The 12,429-nt window shown below is 40.1% G+C and overlaps 1 protein-coding gene across 1 annotated transcript; it reads left to right on the top strand.

Moving 5' to 3' along the window:
- Nucleotides 1-180: 180 nt before the first annotated feature.
- On the top strand, nt 181-11,446 carry LOC104070815 (dynein heavy chain 11, axonemal-like; the record flags this gene model as incomplete). Its single annotated transcript, XM_009572229.1, has 6 exons — nt 181-374; nt 1,295-1,443; nt 2,513-2,640; nt 5,382-5,609; nt 7,904-8,095; nt 11,327-11,446. Coding segments are annotated over 6 exons (1,011 nt in total), but the record flags the coding sequence as incomplete, so codon positions are not given.
- Nucleotides 11,447-12,429: the final 983 nt, after the last annotated feature.

Below are 12,429 nucleotides of genomic sequence, written 5' to 3'. Positions count from 1 at the left end.
ACATACATATATATATATATATATACAAAAAATTTAGTCTTTTAAGGTAAGTCCTGAGTCCCTTGTAATTGGTTAAGCTATGTTTTTTACATACCCCAAAAGTATCAGTATTTGTCTTCCCGTTTCAGTCTTCACACAGAAGGCACACCATCTATATTTATGGCTTTGGCATGTTTCCAGGCTATGGCAGTGATGGATGTGTTCGGGGGGTTAGATAAAGATATTGAAGGATCTAGCAAGAGGTGGAAGAAGTGGGTGAACTCAGAATGTCCAGAAAAGGAAAAGCTCCCACAGGAATGGATAAACAAAAGCTCTCTTCAGAAACTAATCGTACTGAGGGCTCTCCGTCCGGACAGAATGACGTACGCTCTTAGGTTTGAAATCTGAGCGTACATCTTTCAGGGCAAGTGTGTGTGAGGGTGGTTTGTATGTGTCAGCGTGGAGAAAACTCGGATCTTAAGAGGCAGGCAAATAACTTATGAACTAGGTGGTCAACCAGAATTTGAAATCAATGACTGTGGCCCTTCCCAGCCTGTTCTGCTGGTGGAGAGTTTATGAAGAGGTAGTGTGGTGAGACATGAGTCATGGCATATTTGGAGAGCTATGTTTGTGGTTTCTTTTAGATTGCGTATAGATACCCTGACAAGAGTGCTCATTAATAAATGGAAATATAGTAAGCTATGCTGCTAATAGCTAGAAGAGTATTTCTCAGTGTTAGTTCTCATTATGGTATTAGGGCTGGTAGCTAATCCCATGGGATGACAATTTTTCAGATCTCCCTTCTTTAAAATTCTGTGATACCAGGAAAGATTCAGTTGTGGATACTTACTGATCTTCTCCCAGCTGTTTTCCAGTTGTACTGTTTTAATCTTTTGATCCCAAGTGATGGTCTCATAGACCTGATCCTCCACACCCCACCAACACAGCTTTTACCCATTTACATGCCTTCTGAGAATGCAGTTTTTGTGTCCTGGGTGTTTATTCTGCCCAGCTGCCCTGGGTTTATGTGACAGTATTGCCTGTATATAATGACTTCTTGGATTCAGTTATTGAAGAGGTCCTTTTCATTCAAAAGTTGCTGGCTTCTGTCATGTGGCCCCTATCCCACAGAGAGATGGGAACGATCGTCTTCTGTCTTGCTTCACCACCTGCCTCCCCTTCTTGCCTTCAGTTCACTCCCCTGACAATTTCTTTGATGAAGCTGTCAGCCACTCAAGTCTGAGAATGGTGCAGGCTTGAAGGCTGTGTTAGGGAACGTTTTTGGTGCTTAGTGCATGTTTTTTCGTATGTATAGGAACTTTGTGGAGGAAAAGATTGGCTCAAAATATGTGGAAAGCACAAGGATAGACTTAGCAAATTCCCGTGAAGAGAGCAGTCCAGCCACTCCTGTGTTTTTCATTCTGTCTCCAGGAGTAGACCCACTTGAACATCTTGAGACACTAGGTAAGCCTCTTATTTGCTTCTGGTGCACGGATCATTCAACTGTGCTCCCACTAAAGACAGAAAAATTGAGCTCAAAAGTGAAATGGAGCATGCGGGGCTATAAGCGTAGATAAATCGATAAACAGTTATATGCTTGTGTGCATGTGCCTGTACACACCTACGTGTGTGGGTGTATTTTTACTACACAGAACAAAACCTTCTGGAATCATCTGTCACTACAATGGAGTATACATTACTATGGGAAAGTTGGACAAGGTTTATTTTCAGCAGAAGATTCAAGTTCTAAAGTTTCTTCCACCCCCACCATATTCATGGTAAATGGGGTGGATGAAAAGTGTAAGGCCATAAGCACTACAGTATGAAGAAATTTTTAGATCGAGCATTCCTCTGCTTGGCATAATGCAGGTTTCCTTTGTACTGTTTTCTACCTTTTGACTAGATGAGGGCCAGAGGGCAATTTTCTCCATGCTCATGTAATCTTGTGCCCCCTGTGACTAAATAATGGTCATTATACAAACTATATTCAATTGTATAGGGCTCTGTGGCTTTATACTTAGGATTACGATTCCCCACAGACAATAGTGAGAATACCAGGTTAATACAGCTGTGACCTCACTGTGCTCAATTTAAACTCAGGCCTCACAAGGTGAGAGGCTTGTGCATTTACCCACTGAACCAATCAGTTAAAAAACTGATGTGATATCTACCACATGTTGCTCCCTTTTTCATAAGGGAATTGCTCTGTACCCCCTGTAAGAGTTTCTAAAGCTCAGTAACAATGCCGAGCATCTATCAAAATGTCAAAAGGTTCATTATCTTAAAACCAAGGGAACAGATTTCTGCAGGCTTTTTCTAATACCAGCAATAAGGCCACTGTTGAGAGCTCGCAATTTTGCTTGTTGAAATTGTAAGGGTTTAGTGAAGTGCTTCGGAAGAAGTAATATGCACTGCACAAGTGATAGTGAAATTAATGGGGGCATTATCATTCTTTTTCCTTTCTGCTCTGCTAATTTTCCTATCTCCTCCCCGCCCCCCGTCACTCACCCTTCCCCAATTATTTCTTTCACAGGCAAAAAGCTTGGGTTCACTATAGACTCTGGAAGATTTCATAACATCTCTTTAGGACAAGGGCAGGAGATGGTGGCAGAGGAGGCACTCGAGAAGGCTACCAGACATGGCCATTGGGTTCTTCTCCAAGTGAGTGTCAAGCAGCCCTTCTGGTGGGGACTGTCTCCTCAGTTGGAGGGATATTCCCAGAATACAGACAAAATACATGGTAGATTACAGCAAAAGTTTTAAACAGCTGATAATCTTGTTCCTTTTTGCTTTTGCTTTTGGTTGTAAGAGGATAAACATCATATTAATAGAGTGTATGTCATGTTTTTCTGAACACTGTCCTCACCCTCCCAGAAGGAACAGGAGAGATAAAACAGAAAGCCTCTGGTGGGTAGGTAGGACTGCCCTCAGGAGTACACTTCCCCGGACTAATTAAGAGCTCCTGTTCTGTTCAGTGGGCCATAATGGAGACTTTAATAACACGGGTCTGACTCCGCCTTGGGAAGCTGTATCATTAGTTTCCGAGATAGTAGCCGTTGCTTTGGCCAGTGTTGTATGGACCGAGAACCCACTCTGCAGCGGGCAAAAAGATCTGTGCAATACCCTGGCGAGCTGCGGTTCCCGGCGCAATGACGGAGTCGACAGGAGCACCACCATTGTTAATGCTACTGAAAGAAGGTGCTTCCCTCCCACTGTTTTATGCTAAATAGCCGATGGATATTTGTAACGATCCCTTTGCCCTGAAGCCAAACAAGACATGCATGTTCCAGGCCTTGATATTAAGGAGGTCATGGGGACCAGATGATTCCCTCCTCTTCTGGTTTTAACCTCCGCAACATACACATTTGGCTGTCAACCAGGTTGCCTGCAAGAAATGAAGAGAAGGGCTAGACTCAGTGTTGCCTGCCGGCTGAGATAAAGTCACCGTGAGATTAGTGAGGGCCCTTGGTGTGCTAGGCACTGTGCAAACACGCACAAACTGACCCCTTCGTCGACACTGAAACTGGAAGAGTTCTTTGGCCAGGTTTCGCACAAGTAAGCTAGTCGCACTAGTCTGAAAATAACCCTGCTTTTCTGCTAGTGAGTGTGGAAATGTTGTTGTGAAGGAAAGAGCGGAGTTGGTTTTCAGGGGAATTTTGGTGATCCGAGTCGCTCTGAGGACAGGGCAAGAAAACGGGAGATGGCAGAGGCCCCAAATCAGCAGTGTTGTGTGTCTGAAGCCACAGGGATAAATGGGGAACATCTGAGAGGCTTCTGGTGTTACTGGACCTGCTCCATTTTCCAGCCCGTTATGCCTGGCTTCTGAGGGAGGAGGGAGGTGACAATTTTGCTGTGAAGAGTTTTGATAGTGAAGGGTTGGGGAAAGTCCGAAAGGAGAATGAATAAAGATTTTGGACCAAATCTGAAATGATGCTAAGCCAGCTAGAGCTAGTGGGATTTGGATGTACTCAGTGCTTCTCAAGCTTCAGTCTTCTGGGGTTTGGCCCAAATACCTATATGTTTATGTTTAAAAAAAACAATCCTGGAGCAAAAAGGTTAAGTATTTTACTATGCATTTTGTTGAGGCTAGGGGGGGTATAATGCAGAACTCCTGCTGGAGGTGAAGCTGAGGGAAGTCCAGAAGGTGACAGAGCAAGAAGTAGGACAAGTATGTTGTGGAGTAAATAATGCAAGGTCTGAAAAACGGTAGCAAAAACAATTGGCACAGCGTTTGGTACACTGGCAGAAGAAAGACTGAGTTGAAATTTTTTGGTAACAGGTTTAACTCTTGTGTCACTCTTACATTAGTGTCTCAAACTCAGACATCTGATATATCGAAAGGTTATTTTGTTATTATATTAAGGCTTGAATCACTTCCACTTTGCAGTGGATGGATGCAGCCTGTATGAAAATGCCAGGCTGCTATCGGGTAATGTGATATGAAAGTCTCCCTCTCTTTCCACCCCCCTATTCCTTTTTCCACATGTCAAGGGACAATTTGGAAATATCCCCTCAGCAGGTCCCATGATAAAGTGATGTAGCAGCCAGAGCGTGAGTGACATGTCGTCTTCCTTGTCCGGTGTACAGAGTTGCAATTCCTCTTGTGCTGCATGGAGGTGGCAGCCAGTGCAATCAGCAGTTTCTGGCACAGCAGTGAAGAGCCAGAAAGAAGCTGTAGGGCTGAGCTGCAATTTGAGTTGAAATGCTAGTTCTGTAACAAAAAAGTGGAGTGTGGGAGGGGTGAAAGCAGCTGTAGCCCAGCCACATTGTAAACCTTTCTCTTGATATTCCCATATTTCACCAGTAGGTGCTTTGGAAGCAGATACTGTTCCATTATAACTAATTTCTCTGGTCTATCAGTGACTTTCCGCTGTCTTCATATATTAAGAATCTTAAAGACGATTAGGCTCTGAAGTGGTATGAAACATATTTTTTAAGTAGTAGGATAGCTGTAAACATTTTTCTTTGTCTAGCACTTCTTCAGTCTTACTCCTGGTATGCATTGGACATGGTTTGTCTTAGGTCCCAGTTGTGCAGGGAATTTAAGTAGAGTCCAAGTGCTCTGCTGAGTTATGCTTATCTTTACATAGGATAACACCCCCACCCACACCCCCAGATCACTTAACCCTGAGTTTATAATATTTTTGTTAGCTTCAGAATCAAGGCCTGAAACTTGAGGCTAATGGTAAAACCTCTGTTACTGCAACAGATACCGAGAAATGGCACAGTAGCTAAGAATCTTCAGGTTTATTCTTTGTATTATCCATTTATTTAATAATAAAGTGATGCTTTGAATTAAATAACGTAGCTATTTTTTATTATAAAGCCACAATAACAATGTCTTAACGATAACAAATTTATTTGTTTTTTTCACAACAAACATATTGGCTGTTTTGCAACAGAATATTCATCTAGTAGCCAAGAGGCTAGGAGCTTTGGAAGAACTCCTCGAGCAATACAGAGAAGAAAGTCATCCTGATTTCCGTGTCTTTATTAGTGCTGAACTAGCTCCAACCCCAGAAGAGCACATCATTCCTCAAGGAATATTGGAACACTCGATTAAAGTTACCAGTGAATCTCCTACAGGGATGCTGGCTAATTTACATGCTGCACTCTACAATTTTGACCAGGTAAAAGCAAGATGTACTTTTTTTTTATTAATTTGTTTTAATTCCTCCTTCCCCCGTGGGGAGAAGTGGTAACGCTGATGACTGCTTTGTAGGAGAGCAGAACTTAGGGATCTTTGTGCTTCCAAACTAACCTGACAGCTGCAGGATGCCAACCCTCCATGCCCTGCGTTGCCTCCATGTTTTCTGTCAGGAGGAAACACGTGACAATAATGTGTACACTTGTATTATTAAATATCTAGATATAGAATTGCATAGGTATGCTCACAAAGATAGACAGAAGCTTTACCCATCTGCGCAGTCTTACTAAAAAAACCTATCCATGCTCTAAAGTCAGAGCCCTTCCATTCAATGGTACTCGCTAACTTTGCTCAGCTCTAAAGTTGGTTTGACCATGTCCATTCTCCTAAAGAGTGTATTTATGCACCCAGATGTTCAGGCAATGGCTCACTACCCTGTGTATGAATTCCTGTAGTTAGGCATAAGAAAGGAATTCATGGGCAAGGGTTACGCACCGTTTGTTGTTTTGTCTTTTGCTTTTTCCCTGCGTGAGGTTCTGCGGACCTGCTTGGTGCGTGGGAAGAAGAAGTAGGAGAAAGACGTGCGAATGTGGAGGACAGGGCTGTCACTGGGCATGCATAGCCTCCTTCCCTCTGGATCCTTGGTTATCCCGGTCTGTTACCCTGAGGAACTTGTAGACAGATCTTCGAGCTCGGTGCAAGTCAACTTCCCCGCAGCTGTGAAAGCACTGGAGCAGCACGCTTATTCGTGTCAGCAAAGCAGACCATGATAAAGGCAACCGTAACTGTACACCTTAGCCTTCCAGCAATCTATTAGCATGTATTTAATTGAGCACAGGACACATGAAAGTGAGAGTTTCTTTTAAAGGGAACTCTGCTAACCAATGCCTAGAAAAAAAGAGCTGTGCACTTAAAGAGCCGTGTCAAAGCTACCTTGGCTACAAATGGATTGATTTTGATGGTATGGGGTGGTTCGGGAAGATGCTTGTGTGAAAGGAAAAATGGCTCTGGTTTTATAGCTAAACAGACAACTATTAATGCAGCAATTTTTTTTCCTTTTTTTATAACTTATTATAATAATATTTTTAATGGAAAGCTGAAAAAGCTAGACAAAGTTTTTAAGAAAGGTAATTCATATGCATTGTTGTCCCACTTCAGGCTCAAGAAATATATATATATGTATGTATTTTAATTAGCTAATTTCTAAGCTTGATACTTTAGAAAACTCTCTTTTCTCTCCCATTATTTTGAGCCATGGGTGTTTGCAGCTTACTACAAAGTCCTGTGCAGACACTGTCTTTAATATGTTTCTGGTTAAGGTATTTTAATTAAAAAAAAAAAAAAAAATTGTTGTCAGAAAATCAAACTATGCCTAATCCAGGTGGAATAAATTTCATGGTTTGTGGTTTTCTTCAGGATAGAAGCTTGCGTTGTATTTTTCATGGTTAAACTCAGGATTCCAACTTAAGGAAGATTTTTTGTCAGACATAAAATACTTCACCTTTGCTCAGACTTTGCTATCTGTTGTTCAGTTCAGGATGACCTATTTCCTTCTGACAGCCAAGAGTTTATCCCTCTGAAGTTTATTCCACACATCTATCTTTTTATGGGTATCAAAAGTAATTTTGTTATGTCAATTACTTCTTAAACTAAAAGATAGACTATAGAAAACTGTCAGAGAACTAAGAATTAATTTCTGCAGGTTTTATAGGAAAATACCAAATAGTTTGTCTCAGTAATTTAAAAACCGGCTGAAACCCTGCGCAGAATCTCATCTTGCCGAGATTCTCTACTAACACTATAAACAAAGGAGGAAAAAAAACAAAAAAAAGATTAAGCTTCAATTTCAAACATGACTCTTTGGGAAACAGTGTAAAAATTGAAGGAATAGTACGCTTTTTAATAAATGTTAAACTGGCAAATTTTCTACTTGGGATAAAATCTATGGATGATTTATGCTAAGAAACTATAGTGGTTATCTGAGTAATATTTATACAGTTCTAGTTAAAGTCTCTATTTTTATTGGTTTCAGTAGCACAAGAGTTCTCTTTCCTAAGGGAGATTTTGAAATAGAAAGGTAACCATCAACACTTTTGCTTCTGGGAATTACTGCAAAAAATACTACCTAAGAGTCACTCATCACTAAGAAACCTCTTTCTCTCTCTCCTTCAACCTTCAGGCTGGTGAGTGCTCCCTTTCAGCAGCTGAGGCAGGCACAGCTATCGGTAACACTGCCGGTCGTTAACTGGATAAACGTATTCCTTTCTTCTTTGACAGTATACCCTTGAACAGTGTACCAGAGAAGGGGAATTTAAAAGCATCCTTTTTTCTCTGTGCTATTTTCACACTTGCGTTGCTGGGAGACTGAAGTTTGGCCCTCAGGGCTGGAATGGAAGGTGCCCGTTCAGTGCTAGAGATCTCGCCGACTGCATCACTGTCCTCTGCCGCTGCTTGGAGACCCATGCGAAGGTAAGAGGGGGTGGTCAGGTAACCACGCACCAAGGTCATTTCAACTCGTTCAGTACAAACAGCTGATGAAGGGGGACACAATCTTTCTCTGAAGCTGTTATTTAAGTAGCTGGCATTATATGATGCTGTTGCTGAGTATGAAAATAAAACAGATCAAAGGCGGGGGGGGGGGCTGTGGGTTTTTTCCTGGCAATGGGTGCTTGAACTCTGTAATATAGGTCAAACCAGTTCCACATCAGTAGCTAAGGGGGAAAAAAATGCCCTTCATTATGTTAACAAAAACAGTGGTTTACATGTGCATATATGCCAAATTCATTAGGCAGGTAATGAAGCATTTGCACAAATGTAATTACATACAGCAATTCTGACAGTTCATAACACTGCATTAATAATCACTACAATTAGTTCTGATGATGGAAGCAATTTACAGCACGTCACATGTATAAATAATGGTGCATTTCCTGCATGTGTCATTATTATGTATTAAGGATGCCACCTTGTTGTGACTTTCTCAGTAATGTTCCCCTTGAGTCAAAGTTAAGGGTAGATGAGTGATTTTATTTCTGAGCTACAGCATATTTCACACTTGTATAGTTTAAATACTCAGTTGAGGTCATTTGTGTAAGTTCTGTGTATGAAAAGCCTAAATAAAAGCAATAATTATTTATTACCGAATGACATAGGATAGTACTGAATAGGTCCTTCCATTTTAGTAATTTAAAGAAATTTAAGAGATATTTATAAAGAAAAAAAAAGAGGGAAATGTCACCCTTTGATGATATGGTTTTCTCCGTATCTTCCAACTTTTGTATTTACTCTTAGAAATTAGTTTTCCTTTTTTCTTTTTACCCCTACTGACCTTTATTTAGCTAATAGGACCTGAAACTATTTTTCCTTTCTGTGGTACTTGGTGTCATAGTGAAATAATTGCTTAATTTTATAGTGATGATTTAATAATGCTTCCCATTTAGAAAACAAGTCTATAAAATCAGCTTATTGCAACCCTTAGTTTTCTTTGCTAATAAATCTTGCTGCTTTAAGCTCTGTTCTTTTCAAACCACAATTCATAAGCTGGATAATTAATTTTGCTAATTAATGAGAGGGAGGATTCTGATGGCAGGGAGGACTAGAAAGGTCTGTAAGAGCGAGAATTATTTCTTCTCTCCTCTTGGTAATATTGCTTATTGGCCCTTCTCATTGTATTGGTTAGTGATTCATTACCCTGTGGCTTTATAAGCATTTTTTTAACATAGATATTGGAGAGAGAAAGATATGATAGTTTTTTAAAACGTGACTTTTTATGTATATCTACGTGTATATGACTGGCGGGGGGGAGAAGAGAGAGAGAGAGAGAGATACACAGTTTCCCAACTGAGTATCCTTTGGGGACAATTTTGTTTAAGACAATTAGGGATTGACCAGAAAGCATAAACTGGAAAACTTGAGCTATCCCATCAGCTAGTAGAAATTGCCCTAACGTCATCATCACTTGCACCAGTTTGTGGTGCTTCCCTGTGAATATTTGATCTTCTTGCATCTCAGTTTGACTTAACCCACTGTCCTGTTGCTAAGACAAACTCCACCACACTAACCTCTGGTAGTGAAGGTCTCCTCAGGTGAAGTGCAGGATGCCTGATCCTGCCTCATTGTCCCGTTCTTCCCCTCCGCCTTCTGATCCCCATACGCATGTTCATGGAGTTGTCGTTCAATGATGCGAGGGGGATGTGGACTCCAGCCTCGCCATATCCATCCACTGAGCAATGGCTCAGTGTTTTTTTGAGTACAACAGACCAGTTTTCTATAGAGTACAATGGCAATTATGCAAACCTGGCAGCCCAAAATATTTCTAATGCAAACCCCTCAGTTTTCTCACACTAGCAAGCTTTGATTGTCCCAGTGTAATCAATGTCCCCAGAAGTGTGCAGCTCAATGAGCTCGTACTCTTAGAATACTGATATACTCTTCTAAAAGACAAAGGAAAAAGCCATTTCTTGAGATAAATATATGTGAAATTAGAAAGACATTAAATGTGTTTCTGTTGCCAACAAAGAGAAAAGCAGGTTTATTCTAACTGCAAGAATATTTCATTCTAAATCCAAGTTGTTGGCATTTTTCACAGGGATTCTCTGTTCAGGCTTCTCATCACCAGCATGCAGCATTGCATATTATATTCCAGTGGCCTTTTTTTTTTACCTTCTTTTTTCATTCTCTTCAAACCAAATTTAAAAGAAAGATGGATTAGAGTTTCACATATTCAAATTGAAATAAACTTGTAGCAAGCAGGCTGGAATAGCTGCAGCTATTTTACTTGTTCTGTTCTGTCACATCATGCAATATTTAAAGCCTATAATTAAGTTTTTACTTGAACTGTTGGGAGGCAAATACTGCCCCCAAGGGCGTAAAGGTTCCTGTCTGGAAAGGCTTCATCACAAACTGGCATATTTTGCAAACCAAAGGGTGGCTAAAAGAAGCTTCAAACTCTGTGAAGCCAAATAAAAGAGAAAGACAGTAGTTCCTTGAATAAAATGTGTTACCACTGTTAATCACATGCTATAACAGTGGCATTATGACTAGAGTTCTACAATAAACATAATGCTTACGTGATGTGGTAGTAATGGGATTAATATTAATTCAATTTTTACCAAATGTCTTGAATACATCCCAAATTCAAATAATGTAGAATTTCAGTTACTGAGTGTTTCCTAGTGAGGAGATACAAAAGACTGCAATCAGATACAAGTTTTTTATTTCTTCTCTAAGAAAGGCACAGTAGGTTACCTTCCTGTCACTCATGGGGATTATGTTTTTAAAGATTTGTATGGGAAAATACATGCGCTTGTTAAGGAGTTATGTTCTCTTATATCATGCGGTGTTTTGAAAATGTACTTTTCTCTTAAAAGCTTTTTATAAGGGGTAAGGTAGAAAACATGACATAAGGCTCAGATGATACACTTTACACCATTACTGAATTTTAGTCACAAATGATATTTTTACTCAGATATTTATAGATACCTCTCGCTGGACTGAAATGAAAGAAATTTGAGTTTCAATGTAGTTAGTTGCTAAACAAACAAAACCCAGCAATGCGAATATATAACCATGAAGCTTTCTGAAGGGAAGTATTTGAATTTCTTTTGTTTCTCTTAACAGCATTTATTCTGAGCAGCTTTGGTTTGTCCTTTAGAAAGCTGACTCGTTTTATTCAGTAATGCATTCTATTCCCCCGAGTAGGTTCCATGGGAAGACTTGCATTACCTCTTTGGTGAGATCATATATGGTGGCCACATCACCGATGCCCGGGACCGCAGGCTCTGCTGTATATATCTGCAAGAATTCATCAGCCCACCTGCGGTAAGAACTTTCATAGACGCCTAAAGCTCTTGAGCGTGTATATAGTATGTTCAACCTGAGAGAAAGTCGTCTTTCAGAACTGGAGCCTTGTGGAGAAGACCACAAGCTTCCTCGTCTGTGTGGCCCCACCTGTAGCAAGGTCTTGTCTGGCTGTGGGGGAGTAAATTCTCCAACTTGTAATGAGTACAATGATTCATCATGAGCAGATTTTGTCTGCAAGGGTTTGTGACTTGGCATATTGCTTGTTTAAATACTTTTGCAAGCACGCTTACTTGGCAACTTGAATTCAGTGTTTTGTAACACTGCTTGTATAGCCAGCTTAATGACATTAGGGGATAGTACATTTAGGTTTCCATTTTCCTAATAAAACTATTCTTTTTTTAAGGTGCTGCTGTTTAGAAAGGTCTGGCTGGGCATAGGAAAGTATCTTTTATGGAACTGCACTTTAACCAATGTAACTGATAGACTCACCAGTTACAGCAGTCCAGAATGGCACTATCCTCAAAACTTAACATTTACTGTTTGTATGTTTTCTTCTCTGGAAAAAGAACAGAATGGAAATGTTATACATTTCCTTGCGTTTTCCTGTTTCCAAAGTAGGGAAAACAGTTTGCAAGACTGTTTCTCATTTTCCACCACCCTCTCACACATCTGTTTCTGTAGCTTTGTCAGATTATCACCAGCTGATATATACTGAATTATTCAAATTTCACTATTGAGTTTTGGTCCTGGACAGCAGTGTATGTGGAGCATCCATGAGTCCAAGGTGCAAGATTGCCAAAGTTGCTTCTAATCAGAAACAAATGTTAGAATTTTTGAGGATACAAAAAGCAAATGTTGCTTTAACTTGCATGGAAACTACTTTTATCTATTGTCATATACATACATTTATATAAAATGTGTATGTGTATATGGGGTGTGTGTGTATATATATACACATAATATATATACACACACATATAGATACATATATATATATATAA

Source organism: Fulmarus glacialis, unplaced genomic scaffold (genome assembly GCF_000690835.1).
Source record: "Fulmarus glacialis isolate BGI_N327 unplaced genomic scaffold, ASM69083v1 scaffold35722, whole genome shotgun sequence".
NCBI lineage: Eukaryota > Metazoa > Chordata > Aves > Procellariiformes > Procellariidae > Fulmarus > Fulmarus glacialis.
Note: the sequence above shows the minus strand (reverse complement) of the source record. Positions and strands in the feature narration are given on the sequence as shown.